This window comes from Cutaneotrichosporon oleaginosum (genome assembly GCF_008065305.1).
Source record: "Cutaneotrichosporon oleaginosum strain ATCC 20508 chromosome Unknown ATCC20508_contig06, whole genome shotgun sequence".
Taxonomy (NCBI): Eukaryota; Fungi; Basidiomycota; class Tremellomycetes; order Trichosporonales; family Trichosporonaceae; genus Cutaneotrichosporon; species Cutaneotrichosporon oleaginosum.
Window position 1 is genome coordinate 1,539,738 of NW_027072175.1, and position 15,357 is coordinate 1,555,094.

The following is a 15,357-nucleotide window of genomic DNA, read 5'->3' on the forward strand; positions in this document are numbered from 1 at the left end:
GCGCTGGAAGCGGGCGAGGCGAGCTGCACCCAGTGCAAAAGTACCAGAGTTGTTCGACACCGACATATAGCCCATTTGACCTTGTCCATGTTTAATCGTTGTAAACGTATATGCAGCTATAGTTCGCTTGGATGGGTGGTGCGAGTGGCGAGGGCATGCGACGATAGCAGCAAGATCAGACAGGCGCCACAGTCCACATGCTTCATGCTCTGTTGATCACGAGACGACCCCCCCCCCGTGCGAGGCACCCCATCCGCAGGCACTCTAACAAGGTTGCTGACCACATCTGCTGATCCGCAATTTGCCACCCATATCAGCAAGTGACATCATGCAGCCTGCACCGTCTCAAACAGGCAGCCCAAGTGTCCCGGACGAGGACAATGTCTCTCCGCGCACCGCCTGCAGATCCTGCAGGCACCCGCTCGGAGCATCGGCGCTGCGGCCCTCGGCGACGCCGCTCGGTTGCCTCGGCTTCGCCGCTCGGGATCAGCATACCCGACCATTCCTCGAGTCACATGGCTAGCTCGCCACCATTCATCTGCACAGCATGCCCTATTCACAAACATTCGACCTCGCTCGCTGCGTCGCCGCCAAGACGCAGAGCACGTTCCAATCCGCCCGTCTCTTATCGGATCGCCAGGGGCAGAGGCAGTGCGCCGAGAAGCCCCAGGCACGGCCCTGTAATTGCACACTCTTGCGAGCATGCTTGCTAGTGCTTACTCCGACTCGCACGGATATGCATCTTCAGCGTGGCATACGAGCCCGCTCGCGATGAACGTGCCCTGCGTTTGCGGCGGTGCGCGGTGCTGTCCACGCCCGACGAACGTGTGCACTTCCGCGCCATCCGGGGCCGCGGGCGCGCGATTATTATCGACAGCGCCAAGTTGACGCTCAACAGGCACGCCCCGCACGACCAGCCTCGTGCCAAGGTGTGCCGCGCAACGCCGTCACCATGGACACTAAGCAAAGAAGCGGTGGCAAGAATGGAGTGTGGCGGCTCGTGCTGGCGCCCAGTGTGGCGTGCACGACATGCGCGGCGGTGCAGGGATCGACATATAAGGCGGCCACTTGCCTCGTCATGTTCACCACCAACTCGACATCATGGCCCACCCTCAGTCCCGCACGCCCCCGTCGCGCTATAGCGAGAGCGACGGCGCCACCGTCGTTAACGACCATGTCTACCTCCGCCCCAGCCCGGCTGCGGGCGGCAGCAAGCCCCTCACCGTCTTCAAGGACGCACCCAAGGCGCCGCCCGTGCCGCTTGAGAACGCGGACTCGCTTCCCTTCGTCGACGAGAAGGCCTACCTCGACATCAAGCGGTGAGTCGGCCTTTCACGTGAATTGCGCCCGTCCGCTGACGCCAGCCCTCTCCTCGTTCCTATCGGCACCGGCGGCGTCCTCGAGGCTCTCCAGGAGCTCAACGCGGAGCTCATTGCCTCCAACCACCCAGCACTCATTTCCGACAAGCGCCCGCACCAATACATTGGCCGCGAGGTCAACCCGGGCAGCTTTGGCCTGTACGAGTTCGCGTCGGGCCCCAAGCTCCTCCTCAAGGCGGGCCGTTACCCCGGGCTCCCGCTCTCCAACTGGGTCGGCTGCGACTGGCGCGGCACATACGACCTCGCGACCAACTTCCCGCCCATGTCCAGCAAAGCGAACGGCGTGCTCGTTCCCGACGAAGACCTGCAGCGTCTGGGCCTGACAATCGTCCAGGTCGCACAGAACCAGGCCGCGGTCTGCCTTGACCCCCAGATGCGCGTGTTCGTCGTCAGCGACCGCGGCTTTGTTGCTATGGCTACGAGCGGCGCGTACAAGGTCCTCGGCCTCGTCGACAAGACCCATCTCAGCGATCCCGTGGTCGACCGCCACTCGAAGCAGATTCTCGGACACACGCAGAGCGTGCGCCTTCCCAACCAGGCATATGTCGCCGCCACCTTCCTTGATATCCCGGCTAACGGATGCGCTGTGCTTCAGCGCAATAATTCATTGCACCAGCTCGGTGCAGGCCAGCACTACCTCACCGCGGCGGGTGTGTCGCTCCGCGGCTTCTTCACCATGGGCGAGGTCCAGATCGAGCTTGAGTGCGACAACATTTACACCCGCGACCAGGTGCCGGTCTGGCTGCGCCTGTATATCCGGTACGAGCTGCAGCACCCGCTGCAGCTCGCGCGGCACGGGTATCCGACGCCGTTCGATGCGCTGCAGGACAAGGCGCGCAGTATCCTCACGCAGATCGTCGCGCACCTCGACTACAGCACGATGGCGCGCACGCGCAACGCCGCGCCCGAGCTGCACGAAGTGGACGACGACGTGGGCGCCGTCTTCGTGAGTGCTGTGCGCACGCAGGCGATCGACGACCTCAAAGTCGTCGCGAGCGAGTACGGCATCAAGCTCGAGGACTTGGCGATCATCGACCGCAAGTTCAAGGGCGAGATTGCGGCCAAGCTCGACTCGTTGACAACGCGCGCCCTCGAAGCGCAGGTCGAAAGCGCGAATCTCGACCGCGAAAACGCCAACCGCAAGCTCAAGCAGCTGGGCGAGGCGCGCGTCCTCGAGCTCCAGAACGAGATGAAGCGCGCGACCGTCGAGACGGAGAACTTGAACGCAATCGCGCGCGCGCGCGCCAAAGCCGAGAGCTTGACGATCGAGGCCGAGGCCGAAGCCACCGCCATCAAGCTGCGCGCTGAAGCTCAGGCCGAGGCCACGCGCATCCAGGCGAGCGTGGACGCGCAGATCCGCGACGACTTTGCGCGCGACCTCGCACAGGGTCGTCTCGAGGTCGAGCGCACGCGCGCGTACGGCAACGGCACGGTCTTCGCGCCCATGGACGCGCTCCGCTCCTCAGGCATGGTCGGCATGGGCATGTTTGGCCCCCGGCCCAAGCCGCCCCCCGCTGTTCCCGCCGGCAGCCCCGCGCCCACCGCCGCGCCCGTGCCGCGCAAGTAGGCCTCTACGTGATCGCGATCTTGATAGCCAGAAATCCGAGTACTGTAAGATCAATAGGTCGAAACTGTCGCCGCCTCGCAATGTAATTGTGCGTCCTGTCTGGGATCATTGAGCACGAAGGTCAGAGTGAGGATGTGAACTGTTGCGAGGGAGAATTTCAGTTATTAACCGATGTTTTAGGGGCAGGGGAGTCGAGCGAAACTAGCACGGCCTCGCCGTCAACTTGCTTCCTCAGCTGAGGAGCGCCATTGTCGTGCCCGCAGTGGCGGATGCATGTTATGCAGGAGACGGCGTACGCCATGCGCCGTTAAAAGCGGAATGTGGGCTCTGAGTGATGCGGCAATGGCTGATGGCGTGAGAATAGAAGAACAGTGGTTATCCGCCCAAATTTAATCCCGCGCTGATCGGTTCCCGGGGCGGGTGGCAATTCCTTTGATGGCTTCGGTTGCTCGCCTCCACCCGCCCAAGCCACTCCCGCAAGTCATCATCTCGCCAACATCTGTTCTTGCGCTCTCTTCATCTCCCACTGCTCCACCCCCGGCGACATGGCTCTCCCCCGGGTCTCCAGGCCCCTCCTCGCCGCCCTCGCCATCACACTCGGCTTCCTCCTCGTCGCCGCGGGGCATAGGCACCAGACGGGGCGCTGGGCGCCGGCTGCCGCATGGCCGGATATCCGTGTCGAGAGCGCCTACAGCGACGAGATCGAGCGCTTTACGCACGACCCAGAAGGCCTTACCCTCTACAACCCCAAGAAGCCGTTCAACTACATGTGGAAGAACGAGGCCAAGCTCCGCCGCCTCGCCGTGTGCATGGAGCGCGGCGACTGCCACGAAAACGCGCTCAAGGTGAGGATTAATCAATTGCAATGTCTCACTTGGCATCCCCCGCTGACACCCAGTTCGTCGTCATCGGTGCTTACCACTGCCATCTCGCCGTGTTCGACAACTACCGCGGCGGCGAGGGCATCTGGTGCATGAACATGGTAGGCTGATGCGAGGCTGATGCGAGTCGAAGCTGACCGCAGATCGAATCGCTCGAGCGCCAGGGGTATACGGTGCTGTTCGCGGGCGAGGGCGACTGGAAGTACATGGCGCACCTCCATCGCCAGTTCCCAGAATACATTCGTGTTGTTCTGGCTGACGACGGGTCGCTTGAGGGCGGGCCTCCTGTCACCAAGCTGATGATGGAGAATATCAAAACCAAGGACAACCCGAACGGCGTGCCTGCGTGGAAAGTGGGTAACTTATGCGTCAACAAGCTCACCCAGTTCTTCCGCTTCTCGTTCTTCCCGAATGGTCTGTCGACGATAGTCGGGCAGCGGTGGTCTGCGATCGCCGAGCCGGAATGGAAAAAACCGACGGACCAAGGCTGGCGCAGTGAGTCCGCCCCTCCGGCCGCGCTCACGCAGATATGACATATCTCGGGTACGCGATTCCTGACGAGGACCCGGAGATCATCCCGTTCCACGACCGCCCGATGCGCGCCTACATCCTCAGCAAGCGCGTGCAGTACTTTTACGACGTGTACGGCAAGCCGATGATCGGGCGCGACCAAATCACGCGCGCGTACCACGAGCTGCGCCAAGAGTTCCCGACCTTCGAGTTCGTCGGCGCCTTCATCGACGACCGCTCGAAGGAGCAGCACGAGGCCCTCGGGCCCATGGAGATCCCCGAGGGCGTGCGCAACCTCGGCAAGCTCGGCCCCGAGGCGTGGGCGCACGAAGTCTCCAACTCGCGCGCCATGGTCGGCATCGGCTTCCCCGTCTCCTCGCCCAGCCCGTACCAGGCCCTCGCGCGCGGCGTGCCCTTCATCAACCCGCACCGCATCAACGAGGGGCACGACCCGAACGACCCGTACACATGGTTTATCTCGCAGCACGAGTTCCTCCGCATCCTCTCCCCGCCAGAGGTGTACCAGTACCCCGAATACGACTACGACGCGTTCGTCGACGCCATCCGGCAGGCGATGACACACGAGATGAAGCCGTGAGTGACTGGGCGAGGAGGGTGTTGACGCCAGACATCTGCTTGAGCGCCTCACGCGCAAGGCGCTGGACCAGCGCATGCGCGACTGGGTCGAAGCGGACTGGCGGCATGCCGCGTCCGTCATCCTGGAGAACCGCTTGAATGGGCACGAGACAGAGTACGGCCCCAGCGTGGGCGTGTTTGAGCTGTGAGCGCCCGAGTGGGCGAGCGAGCCAGCGAGCCAGCGACGAATCTAGACTGCGCTGTTGTGACATTATTGTATGCCCATTGCTCTTAGACTATGCATAGACACTTGGTGGATGGAGGATGGAGGATGGAGAATGGGGAGAGGAGACAGGGCACGTGATGTCATGCCGCCAAGCAATCCGGGGATGTCGATCATCCGATCCTCGCTTGTCCTGCGCCTTCCCTGCCATCTCCCACCCCTCGTCTTCTCACTTTCTCTCGCTCACTTTCTCTTTCTGTCTCTCTCTCTTACTGTCTCGCCGTCTTGCCCCATCTCTCTCATCCCCACCCAACACCCAACACCCCCATGTATCTCCCCCCGTGGTTCGCGGCCGCCATCGCGGCGTTTAACGGCGCCGCGCCGCGCCCCGACCAGCCCGCGCCCGTGTTCATGGCGACGGACGACCAGCTCTTCATGACCGTCGACAAGCTCGAGGAGGGTGCTGTGGCCCGGCTCGTCAAGTAAGTGTGAGAGCGCAACGCGAGGATTAGAGGGCTTGGGAGCATGGCGGGTGGAGGAGATAGATGAGGTGGAGGTGGGCGTCCCGCTTGGGTTTGGGCGGGGATGAGGTCGGGGAGCGTGGCGGCGTGCACCGTGCTGCTCGATACCGGAATGGTACAGTCGCCTGTGGAAAATGAACGGGCTAGCTCTGTTGCCAGTGGCAACGCAGTTCTAGCTCTCAAAAATCTCACCGATGTGCCACCGTTGTGTGCTCGTGTGACTTATGTCGTTGCACACAACTCTCCCGCTGACACCAGGGCATCACACAAGCCGCCCACTGCTTGGGTGTGGTCGCCGCGCAAGGAGTCACGGCTGGATCACGTCCGCATCGTCGCGGAAGGAAGCGACCCGGCGCTGTGCCTTGCTGCACCTCTTGGTGAGTGGAGATGAGGATTGTGCAGGGCGTGAGTCGGGCGGAAAGGGCGGGCACGTTCTATGTGCGGCCGCTTAGTCCAAGATTAAAGGCGAGAAGGCGCGGACGTGTGCGATTTTGTTGCGATGGGTCGGACTGCGGCTTACACAGATGCGAACGGCACACCCAAAGCAGGCGACCTGACCCTCGTGTCGTGCCACGGCAAGTTCGCAGATGACTTTGCTGGCGGCGCGTCCAAGGACCCATCGCGGTGGACTATGATGGACGAGCCTGGAGGCACCGTGAGCTTCCACCTTCCCAAGGGCTTGTTCATGGGGTATTCGGACAGCGATGTTGGCGCGACCAACAACTATGAGTGGAGCAGCCGATGGGTAGGGCTGGCGGCGGGAGACAAGTTGGAGTAGGCCGGGCTACACGCGGAAGTAGGAGGCCGGCCAGACTGCAGCGATCGGGGAAGAGACCCGAGGAGATGGAAACATGAGAGCATCATGAGAGCACCGTAGTGAGATGCAGCTGTAGCTGCAGCTGTCTCGACCACGAGCCGGACCGTGCTCTCGATCGGTGCAGAGGCCGCGGAGGGGCTGTTGATCCGAGCGCTGGCCAGACTAAGAACGATCAGGTGATCAGGTGAGCTCGGTGTACTCTAGATCCTCCGCTGCAAGCCTGTGCTGGTGCGGAATGCGGAAGCAAGAACATCTGCAGAAGAAGAACGTCCGACCTTGGCCCAAAGCTGTGCTAGCCACCGCCACCACCATACATCGTCGTTCACTCGTCACTCGTCAACATGCCGTACATCTCGCGACTGCCTTGGCGCATTCAGCGGCGCAGCTACTGTTCCTTGCCGGCAGTCTTGGCTTCTCACGTCCTCTCGCATCATCTCGCAACTGTACGTCACATGCCCACCCATCAACTTTGACTTTGTGACCTTACTCGGCTTATACAATGGCGCCCGTACGCCCCGGCGCCCACGCCATTCCCGCCCTGCTCGCTTCCACCAGGATACAATTTCGCGCAGCTGACTCGCCCCAAGCACCACCCTCGGACCTCAGATGCGAGTGTGCAGCGACAGCAGCGCGAGCAACCCGCCCACCCGAATCACCCGATCACCCGGCGTTACTCACTCCATTCCCACACTGATCACGCCGACTCTCACACTGCCCTGCCACTGACGGAATGTGCGAGCGGGCCGCGCGATTGGCTGGAGATCAAGATCCGATCTCGCAACAAGAGGCTGTAGCTGGCACCGCTTGCACAGTGCTTCTGCGATGTAGGCCATAAGCATATATGCGTGCGGGAGGTGGCGCCACTCCAACCTCCCATCTTCTGCTTTCTCCTCACCTCTCCTCCCCTCACCTCTCCTCACCTCTCCTCACCTCTCCTCACCTCCCTTCTCTCCTAGACTGCATCTCCAGCCATACCCAACATGAAGCTCGCGCTGCTCGTCGGCCTGGCGGCGCTCGCATCCGCTGCGCCCACCATCCCCGTAGGCGCTAGGATCGGCCTTTTCACGCGCGACAACTGGGGTAACGACGGCCACGACGGCAAACACGATGGTGGTGGATGGAAGGGCGGCGACGGCCATGACCACGACGGCTGGAAGGGCGATGGCCACGGCGACCATGACGGCCACGACGGCCACGACGGTGGCGATGGTGGCAAGGGCCCAGGCGGCCGCAAGAACTGTCTGGCTCGCCGCAACGGCGTCGGCATGGGCCACCTTTACTCCAGGGGTTGGGACAAAGGCGACGACAAGTGGGACGGCCACGATGGAGGCCACGATGGAGGCCACAAGGGCGGACATGGCGGACATGGCGGAAACGGCGGGCACGGTGGGCACGGTGGGAACGGTGGGCATGGCGGTGGCCACGACGACTGCCCGGACCCCAACTCAGAGGACGAGACAGCTGACTGGATCCTCGACAACCCCGCCGTCCGCGTCAACGTGACGCTTCCGCTTCGCGACGTCTCCATCCCTCTCATTGACGTTCTCCTTGACGGCCTCGTGCCAATCATCAACCGCACCGCCCCGATCCTCGACATCGACCTTGGCGACCTGCCCGCTCTCAAGAACAGCAGCAGCCCCGCAACCACATGGGGCGGTATCCTTTCGCAAGGCATGAACGCCACGTTCCGCCCGGTGCAAGGCACAAACCGGAACGCATTTGTGTTTGGCTCGGTCGTCTCTGAGTCGGGGCTGGGGCCTCGCAAGCGCCAGGTTGCAATCAACACACAGCCCGCCCTCCCACCTGCCGGCACGTGCGTGTACGAGTACCAGCATGTGCTGGGCGGAGACGGCAGCGCGTCGCGCGGCGCGCTGTGGGCGCTCGAGAACGTCGTCGACCTCGTCGCCGCCGACGTGCAGCAGGGCGGCATCGGCGACTGCGGCATGGGCGCGGCCATCATGGCTCTGGCAAGCGGCGGGTGGACGTCGCTCATCAAGAACTCGTTTGTGCGCGTCGGCCAGGGCGAGGGCTCGTATGAGGTCCTGCTCAAGAAGGACGGCGTGACGCAGCGCATCGCCATCGACGACCAGCTGCCCTCGCTCACCAACGCCAATCCCATGTGCTGGCCTTACCCGGGCTTCCAGCCCGTGCTTGACGCCGCCCTCCCCGGCCCTCTCGGCAACTACCCCCCGACGCCCATCTTCTTTATGCCGCTCTTCGAGAAGGCGTTCGCCAAGTTCCTCGACGCAAACCCGGACTGGAAGAGCACGCTGCCAAACGTCACGGGCTACGCGGGCCTCGAGGGTGTCAACCCGGCCTACGTGCTTGCGGCGATCACGGGCGGCACGCCGGTTAGCGTGTGGCGCACGCGCCCCGGCTTCGACGGCCCCATCCTCTCCGCCCTACTCACGTGTATGCGGGGCACGGCGCCGTGCGCCATCTCTACCGGAAATGCGACTACCCTCGAGGGCCTCGGCACGCCAGACGCCGGCACGATCTGGCTCAACCCCGCCGGCGACGCCGCCATGCCACGCGGCTACACGCCCGGCGACACGTCGGGCATGCTCGCGTCGGACGCGCCCGGCTCACCGTCGACATTCACCGTCATCGACTTTGACCAGGTCAATGAGACACCGGCCGGCGACCGCTCCACCGTCCTCACGTTCGTCGGCAATCACGCATACGGCTTCGACCACTCGCGCTCCACCGACTTCCCGCTGCCGGCCAACATCAACTCGCTGCTCAACGTCCGCATGTCCGCTCTCAACCCCTGGGGCGCCAATCCGTGCCAGTGGCCCGGAGGCGGCTGCGGCGACGGCGACAGCGAGTTCGACGAGCCCTCCGAGCTCCCCTTCAGCTTCCGCACGCTTGCTATGAGTACGTGTCTACCTTACACCGCTGACCCCAGGCATCGTCGGCGTGTTCACAGTGACTATGCCGGCGAGCTCGTAATTTCAGCACCACGCATGGACATCAGATCAGGACAATTAGTAACGACGCGCAGTAGGCGCTACGCTGTCTCTAACGTATTGTGGACAATTAGCATGAATATTGTGAACAGATTCTCCGCTTTAAATGGCGCCTTCCGATTGTGGACGATTAGCATCAATACTATAAACCACCCCCACGCCCGGAGGTCGCCCTCTAATACGGCGCGTGCCGCTTCTTCTGCCTCTTCTCCTTCTTGCTGCGCCGTTCCTCGCGTGTATCTCTCCGCTCCGCATCCTCCTCCTCCATCTCCACCTCCTGGTCCTGCTCGCCTTCCGCCCCAGTCAGCAGGCGGACATCGCCCAGCCCCCAGCCCGCAAGCACGCCATCTTCCGAGCCAGTGTACACCGCCTGGTCCGCCGGCGCGTGATACAGGCAGCGGACGACGTCCGCGTGCCCGCTGCTCCCGGGGAGGAGGAACGCGCTTGGCTCGTACGCCTCGCTTGTGCTGTACTCGAGCACGACCGCGCCACTGCCGTCAGCACCCTTCGCTTGTAGCCATACTCATTCGCCCCCGCCGCGACAACAGGAGCACCCGCACGCCCGACGCCGAGGCTCGGCGCCGCCGTGACGAGATACTCGGAGACAAGGGGTCCCGAGGGTCCCGCGAGCGTCCGCGCCTTAAACTGCGAGCTGGGCACCTCTTCCAGCGTCCCAAACTCGAGGCCCTCGTCGCCCACGCGCACGCCCCATCCCGCCAGCGTGTCCATGTCGCTGCGCGCCCACACGCGCATGCCGCCGGCCCACGCGTATGCGCCGGCGCCGGCGATCGAGGCGTTCCAGTTCTCCTCCGCCTGCACGGCGTCGTCTTCGTCGTGCTCCGCCGCATTCGAGAGCGCGACGCACCCGTCCACGCTCCCGCTCAGCAGGAGCTTGGCCGGCACATCCGCGTGCGAGAGGAACGAGAGATGTGTGATCTCGTCGCTGTGCGTCGAGCTGTGGCGGTACGCGGGGACGGAGGCGTTGCGCGTATCCCAGAACAAGATGTGCGCTTCGGACGACACCACCTCCGTGCCACCTACGACGAGGTGCTCGGCCTCGCTGACGGCCAACGCGGTTACGGGGAGCGGCTTGCGGATGTGCGCTGCGTGAGCTCGTCCGCGCGAAGCTCACCTTTGATCTCGGCGACGGGGCGTTGTGTCCGCTCGTCCCACCGCACCACTTTCGCGTCTTTGCCCGCGCTCCAGATGCTCGTGTCCGCGCACACGGCCGTTACGGGCGCGGTGTGGGCGCCGGACAGCGACGCAACGCTCTGCAGCGTCGCGCGGTCCGCCAGCGTGATCTCCGGCTCGGGGTGGCGCAGGGCCAGGTGAGATGACGTCGGCACGATGTCGACAATGTAGGGGCGCGCGGGGAGCGCGTGTGCGCGCGCCGGATGGAGAGTCGGGAGGTACATGGTGTGATGGAGTTGTTGATTCAAGGCCCGAGATTGAGAAATTTGGATGGATATGACGCAACTGTGCCGTGTGGAGACTCCACACGAGGTAACATTCCTTGCACTCTCACGAAGAGAAGATAGTTGCCGTTCCCACGCTCTCTCTATTAACACTTTATGCTATGAAGCTGACCGCACTGATAGCAACGACGCTGCTTGCCACAGCCGTGGCAGAGCGCCACTTCCCGGACGCGGACGTCGCTCAGACCACGTTCAAAGGGCACAAGAGTCGGAACCCGGGAAAGCTGTATGACAGCTTCGTTAAGATCTGTGAGCATACCGCACGCGCACCTGACACCAGTCTCGGGTGAGCGGTCCGGCGTCGACACATATCTCCAGGACCAAGTAGAAAAGATGTATCCGGGGCAGACGGTTGCGGTGACGCAAGACTACAATTTCGATCTGCTGGCGTGGGCGGAGGCGAGCAAGAGCCGGTCCTTGTGCGCGAGCTGCCGGACTTTCCTTCCATTAAGCGTACGAGCTACTTGCGCCCGCGGAGGAGGAATGAAGGCCCTGGTGCGGCGGCGGAGAGCTCGGTGTTTGGCGGCTGGAAAGTATCGTGGCGCGACACAGAGTTCGACGCCATCATGGCAACAGTGAGCCGCTCCAAGTGCTCGCTGATGGCAGTGGATGGAAGGCATGGGACCACTGACCCAGTGGCACATTGTGACGAAGAAAAAGGAGCAGGCGCATGCGCTCATCCAAGAGGTGATGCAGTACAGCAACTCGGTGCGCGACGTGATTTGGGTGTTTGAGATGGGTGGGTGGCGGCCGGACAAGGAGTTGTGGGATGCGGTGCAGAAGGCGTCTTGGGACGACGTCGTGCTGGAAGCCGATTTCAAGAAGAGCATCCAGAACGACTACCGCACATTTTTTAAGAGCGAGGAAACGTACAAGAGGCTCAATATCCCGTGGAAGCGTGGCCTCATCTTCCTGGGCCCGCCGGGCAACGGCAAGACGATCAGTCTCAAAGCCATCATGCACGAAATGGACGTACCTACCCTCTACGTGCGGACCTTGACCAGTACGGCCTCCAGTAAAGGGAGCTTACATCAGGCTTTATGGGCGACGAGTTTAGTGTCCGCCAGATCTTTGAGCGCGCCCGACAAGAGGCGCCGTGCATCCTGATCCTCGAAGACCTGGACAGCATTATCACAGATCGTAGCCGCAGTTTTTTCCTCAACGAAGTTGATGGAATCAATGCCAACGATGGTATCCTTATGGTTAGCTGGATATGCGCTGTGCTGACTGCAGATCGGAACGACCAACCACTTCGACTGCCTCGACCCCGGTCTCGCGAACCGCCCGTCGCGCTTCGACCGCAAGTAGTGCGTCGCTTTCAGACCCCGGCTGACACCAGCAACTTCCCCAACCCGTCCAAGGAGCAGCGCAGGGACTACGCGCTGTTCTGGCAGGGCAAGCTCAAGGATAACAAGGACATCGAGTTCCCCGACGACCTTGTTGACGAGTTCGCCGATAAGACGGACAAGTTCTCCTTCGCGTACATGAAAGAGGCCTTGTAAGTCACCTCTGTGGACAGGCGCTGGGCTGACGTCAGCATATCGAGCCTCTTGACCCTCGCAGCGGGAGGGAAGATCGACTTCCGCGAGGCGCTCATGAAGCAGGTGGAGCACCTGCGCAAGGAGCTCGAGGAGAACCCGGAAGTCGCTGGAGTGCACCGAGACAACTTCGGTGCCCGAAACTTCCGGGGCGTGTTACACTCGGATTTCCGCCATGAAATCGGCGACAAATCTAGACCTGTGTTCCGATCTCCTCGTTTGCTTTAGGAGTTGTAGCTCGAATCAAGAGAACGCAGAATGTGATCTGAGCATGGCCGGACTGGATGTCGGCCGGATATACCAGAGATGATCCGCGGTCATGTGAACAGGAGGCGAGGATGGACAGCCATAAACATGCACATCTCTTATTCCTCTATTCTTTTCTACTCTTACTGCGACACTCACAACGGTCATCTGGTGTTGAGTGAGTTGCGAACGACGTGGCTGACGGCTCACTCCAGCCCCGGCACCTCACTTTCGGGCCCCATCACGCCATGCCACCAACATCCACGCCGACGCCTATGCCCTCCCCCGACCCCCGCATCGGCATGTGGCCGTGGGTCGGCTTTCTGACGCTCGCGCTCTCACTCGCCCTCCTGACCCTCGTCGTAGGCATGGTGTGGATGCTCGGCCTTGCACGCCGGCGCGCCCAGACGGACGCAGAGCGTGCCGAGACACGCGCGCTGCTCGTGGAGGCCGAGCGGGTCGGGAGCCAGTTCTCGCGATTCTAGCACCACGCGATGGCGCGACACGGAGAAGGCAGTGGAGAGGAGGGTCTCATGCATTGTGAGCTTGGCCGGCGACGCCGCTGACTTCGCAGTAGGGTTTGGTCTCGTGAATGAGAGTGTACTGCCACGTCATGCGACGTACGATGTGTACTACAACGGACACCCCTTGATCTGCGAAAGTGGTCAGCAAAGGGAATGCGGAGGGGCATGGGCAGCAGGGCGTCAAGCCACTGTCCAGCTGGTCGGTCCTCTCGGGCAGGCTCTGCGCTCCGCAGCCACTGCAGAAGTGAAGAGTGTGAATGCTGCATCTATACGTCTACTTCTCCAGCTCCTTCTTGGCTGTCGCCATGCTCTTCTCGAGCTCGGCCGTCGCCGCGTCCGCGAGCTTCTGCACGTCGTCCGTGCCGTCCTCGCCTCGCCCGCCGAGCGCCTTGAGGCCTTCTGTGCGTGCCACGCGCACCTGGTTCTTGGCCGCCTCGATGGTCTCATGCAGATTCTTGAGAATCGACTGGCGCACCTCACTTGTAGGCCGGGACACGGGGATGCGGATGCTCGTCCCGTCCTGCTGCGGGCTCATGCCGGGGAGGTTGGCGCTGTGGATGGCCGAGGAGACAGCCTTGGCGGCGTCGGCATCCCACACGTCCACGATGAGTGTGTTCTGCTTGGCTGTGATGGAGGCCACGGATTTGAGTGGCACGGAGCCGGTGTCCGTCGTCACCTTGATGTTGTCAAGGATAGCTGGGGTAAGCGACACTTCTGGTGCGAGGAATGGGTAAGCAGACAAAGACCGCCGTAACGCCACGGACTGTCCCAGACGCCAGCAGGCGACTGGAACGCCAACGCCGCCATATCCGAACGGCCGTCGGCCCGCCACTCACCTGGTGAAACATGCCCGCGCCCGCGCTGCACGCCCTCGTAGACGACGCCGCGCGCCCAGTCGACCGACTTGTCCATCTTAGCCTTGGTCTTCTCGGCCACCGCGTCAATCTCATCGGGTGTCAACCCCTTGTCCTCCTCGACGTCCTCCTTCCCTTTCTTGCCCTTCTTCCCCGCCTTTCCCTTGCCCTTCGCTGGCGGCTCGTCGTCCTCCTCGACCTCTTCGGACTTCTTGCCCTTCTTCGCCGCCTTGCCGCCCTTCTTCAATGCGGGCGCCGAGGTGGTAAATGCCCGCGACGAAGATGCGGCCAGCGAGCTCTGCGCAGAATGTGAGGGACCGGCGTGCGGCACCGGCACCGCGACTACGCGGAACGAGGATGGTGCGCCGACGGCGCGGAGCGCGCGCGCAGGCGTGGCGACGCGAGTGAGGAGGCGGGAGTTCATGGTTGATGGTCGGGGATGAGTAGTGGGAGCGAACAAGAGTCGCCGGAGAAACACTCTTATCAATCGAAAACTCGGGTGGAGGCCACGTGGAAATTGCTAATGCCTCGCCAAATGCGACTGCGCCCAACTGTAATCCGCGCCGGAGCGCTCCGGGCCGCCGCGCCGCCCCTCTATCGCTACGCATGCATATGATACACTCGTCTCTACTTGCGCTCGATGTCCTCGAGGTTGGGCATAAGGCGGACGACCTTGCCCTCGTTGCGTGCGTGCTTCCGCAGCCTGTCGTCAGCCACGGCTCCTCGCTCCACCGGTGACTCACTTCGCAAGCAGCGGCGTGTCGGCCCACCGCTCCGGCGCCGGCCGCTTCTCAATCGCCCAGTAGTAGATGTCCCAGTCGGGCTCGTCCAGCAGCTTGTCGAACTGCTGCATCTCCTGCACGTCCATCGAGGGCAGGAAATCGCGCGCAAAGGTGCTCAACAGCAGGTCCGTCTCGAGGATGCCGCGCTTACGCGTCTGGTAGATCAGGCGCGCGCGGAGCGTCTCAGGCGCCTCGCCCGTGCGGTCGAGGGGAGGGGGCAGCTCCCACCCGTCCACGACGTCGGTGGGGTCGCGGAGAGCGTTGCGCGCCGCCTCGGCCTCGGCGAGCGCAGGGTCGAAGGGGAGCGGGAAGGGGTCGCGTGGGCGCTCGGGGCGGTCATTGCGGACGCGCGAGGAGGAGGCCAGCGTGCGTGCGAACACGGGCCGGAAGGCGAGGCGGGAGGCGAGGCGCAAAGACATGGTTGCGGTGGCAATGTACGACATCAAAGACATGACTGCGGTCTTTCGAACTGCGGACATGATCGCTCCAAGTGGA

The 15,357-nt window shown here is 62.9% G+C and overlaps 10 protein-coding genes across 10 annotated transcripts; 7 read left to right on the top strand and 3 right to left on the bottom strand.

The window, feature by feature from the left end:
- Nucleotides 1-1,101: 1,101 nt before the first annotated feature.
- Nucleotides 1,102-2,946, top strand: COLE_07024 (uncharacterized protein; the record flags this gene model as incomplete). The annotated part of the gene is made up of 2 exons (XM_018421562.2): nt 1,102-1,319; nt 1,365-2,946. The coding sequence occupies 2 exons, from the start codon at nt 1,102-1,104 to the stop codon at nt 2,944-2,946; spliced, it is 1,800 nt and encodes a 599-aa protein (XP_018275702.1).
- Nucleotides 2,947-3,491: 545 nt separating this feature from the next.
- On the top strand, nt 3,492-5,122 carry COLE_07025 (uncharacterized protein; the record flags this gene model as incomplete). Its single annotated transcript, XM_018424375.2, has 6 exons — nt 3,492-3,791; nt 3,845-3,928; nt 3,971-4,180; nt 4,214-4,322; nt 4,355-4,931; nt 4,966-5,122. The coding sequence occupies 6 exons, from the start codon at nt 3,492-3,494 to the stop codon at nt 5,120-5,122; spliced, it is 1,437 nt and encodes a 478-aa protein (XP_018275703.1).
- A 599-nt stretch (nt 5,123-5,721) lies between these two features.
- COLE_07026 (uncharacterized protein) lies at nt 5,722-6,435 on the top strand (the record flags this gene model as incomplete). Its single annotated transcript, XM_018419918.2, has 2 exons — nt 5,722-6,034; nt 6,182-6,435. The coding sequence occupies 2 exons, from the start codon at nt 5,722-5,724 to the stop codon at nt 6,433-6,435; spliced, it is 567 nt and encodes a 188-aa protein (XP_018275704.1).
- A 380-nt stretch (nt 6,436-6,815) lies between these two features.
- On the top strand, nt 6,816-7,268 carry COLE_07027 (uncharacterized protein; the record flags this gene model as incomplete). Its single annotated transcript, XM_018424376.2, has 2 exons — nt 6,816-6,917; nt 7,062-7,268. 2 exons carry the CDS (start codon nt 6,816-6,818, stop codon nt 7,266-7,268), a joined length of 309 nt encoding a protein of 102 aa, XP_018275705.1.
- A 186-nt stretch (nt 7,269-7,454) lies between these two features.
- Nucleotides 7,455-9,426, top strand: COLE_07028 (uncharacterized protein; the record flags this gene model as incomplete). Its single annotated transcript, XM_018426091.2, has 2 exons — nt 7,455-9,351; nt 9,383-9,426. 2 exons carry the CDS (start codon nt 7,455-7,457, stop codon nt 9,424-9,426), a joined length of 1,941 nt encoding a protein of 646 aa, XP_018275706.1.
- A 192-nt stretch (nt 9,427-9,618) lies between these two features.
- On the bottom strand, nt 9,619-10,858 carry COLE_07029 (uncharacterized protein; the record flags this gene model as incomplete). The annotated part of the gene is made up of 3 exons (XM_065626517.1): nt 9,619-9,934; nt 9,967-10,543; nt 10,576-10,858. 3 exons carry the CDS (start codon nt 10,856-10,858, stop codon nt 9,619-9,621), a joined length of 1,176 nt encoding a protein of 391 aa, XP_065482211.1.
- A 678-nt stretch (nt 10,859-11,536) lies between these two features.
- On the top strand, nt 11,537-12,420 carry COLE_07030 (uncharacterized protein; the record flags this gene model as incomplete). Its single annotated transcript, XM_018425037.1, has 4 exons — nt 11,537-11,921; nt 11,954-12,120; nt 12,152-12,225; nt 12,258-12,420. 4 exons carry the CDS (start codon nt 11,537-11,539, stop codon nt 12,418-12,420), a joined length of 789 nt encoding a protein of 262 aa, XP_018275708.1.
- Nucleotides 12,421-12,762: 342 nt separating this feature from the next.
- Nucleotides 12,763-13,298, top strand: COLE_07031 (uncharacterized protein; the record flags this gene model as incomplete). Its single annotated transcript, XM_018419919.2, has 3 exons — nt 12,763-12,880; nt 12,918-13,242; nt 13,277-13,298. 3 exons carry the CDS (start codon nt 12,763-12,765, stop codon nt 13,296-13,298), a joined length of 465 nt encoding a protein of 154 aa, XP_018275709.1.
- Nucleotides 13,299-13,500: 202 nt separating this feature from the next.
- Nucleotides 13,501-14,504, bottom strand: COLE_07032 (uncharacterized protein; the record flags this gene model as incomplete). The annotated part of the gene is made up of 2 exons (XM_018424377.2): nt 13,501-13,922; nt 14,063-14,504. 2 exons carry the CDS (start codon nt 14,502-14,504, stop codon nt 13,501-13,503), a joined length of 864 nt encoding a protein of 287 aa, XP_018275710.1.
- A 203-nt stretch (nt 14,505-14,707) lies between these two features.
- COLE_07033 (uncharacterized protein) lies at nt 14,708-15,281 on the bottom strand (the record flags this gene model as incomplete). The annotated part of the gene is made up of 2 exons (XM_018426092.2): nt 14,708-14,783; nt 14,824-15,281. 2 exons carry the CDS (start codon nt 15,279-15,281, stop codon nt 14,708-14,710), a joined length of 534 nt encoding a protein of 177 aa, XP_018275711.1.
- Nucleotides 15,282-15,357: the final 76 nt, after the last annotated feature.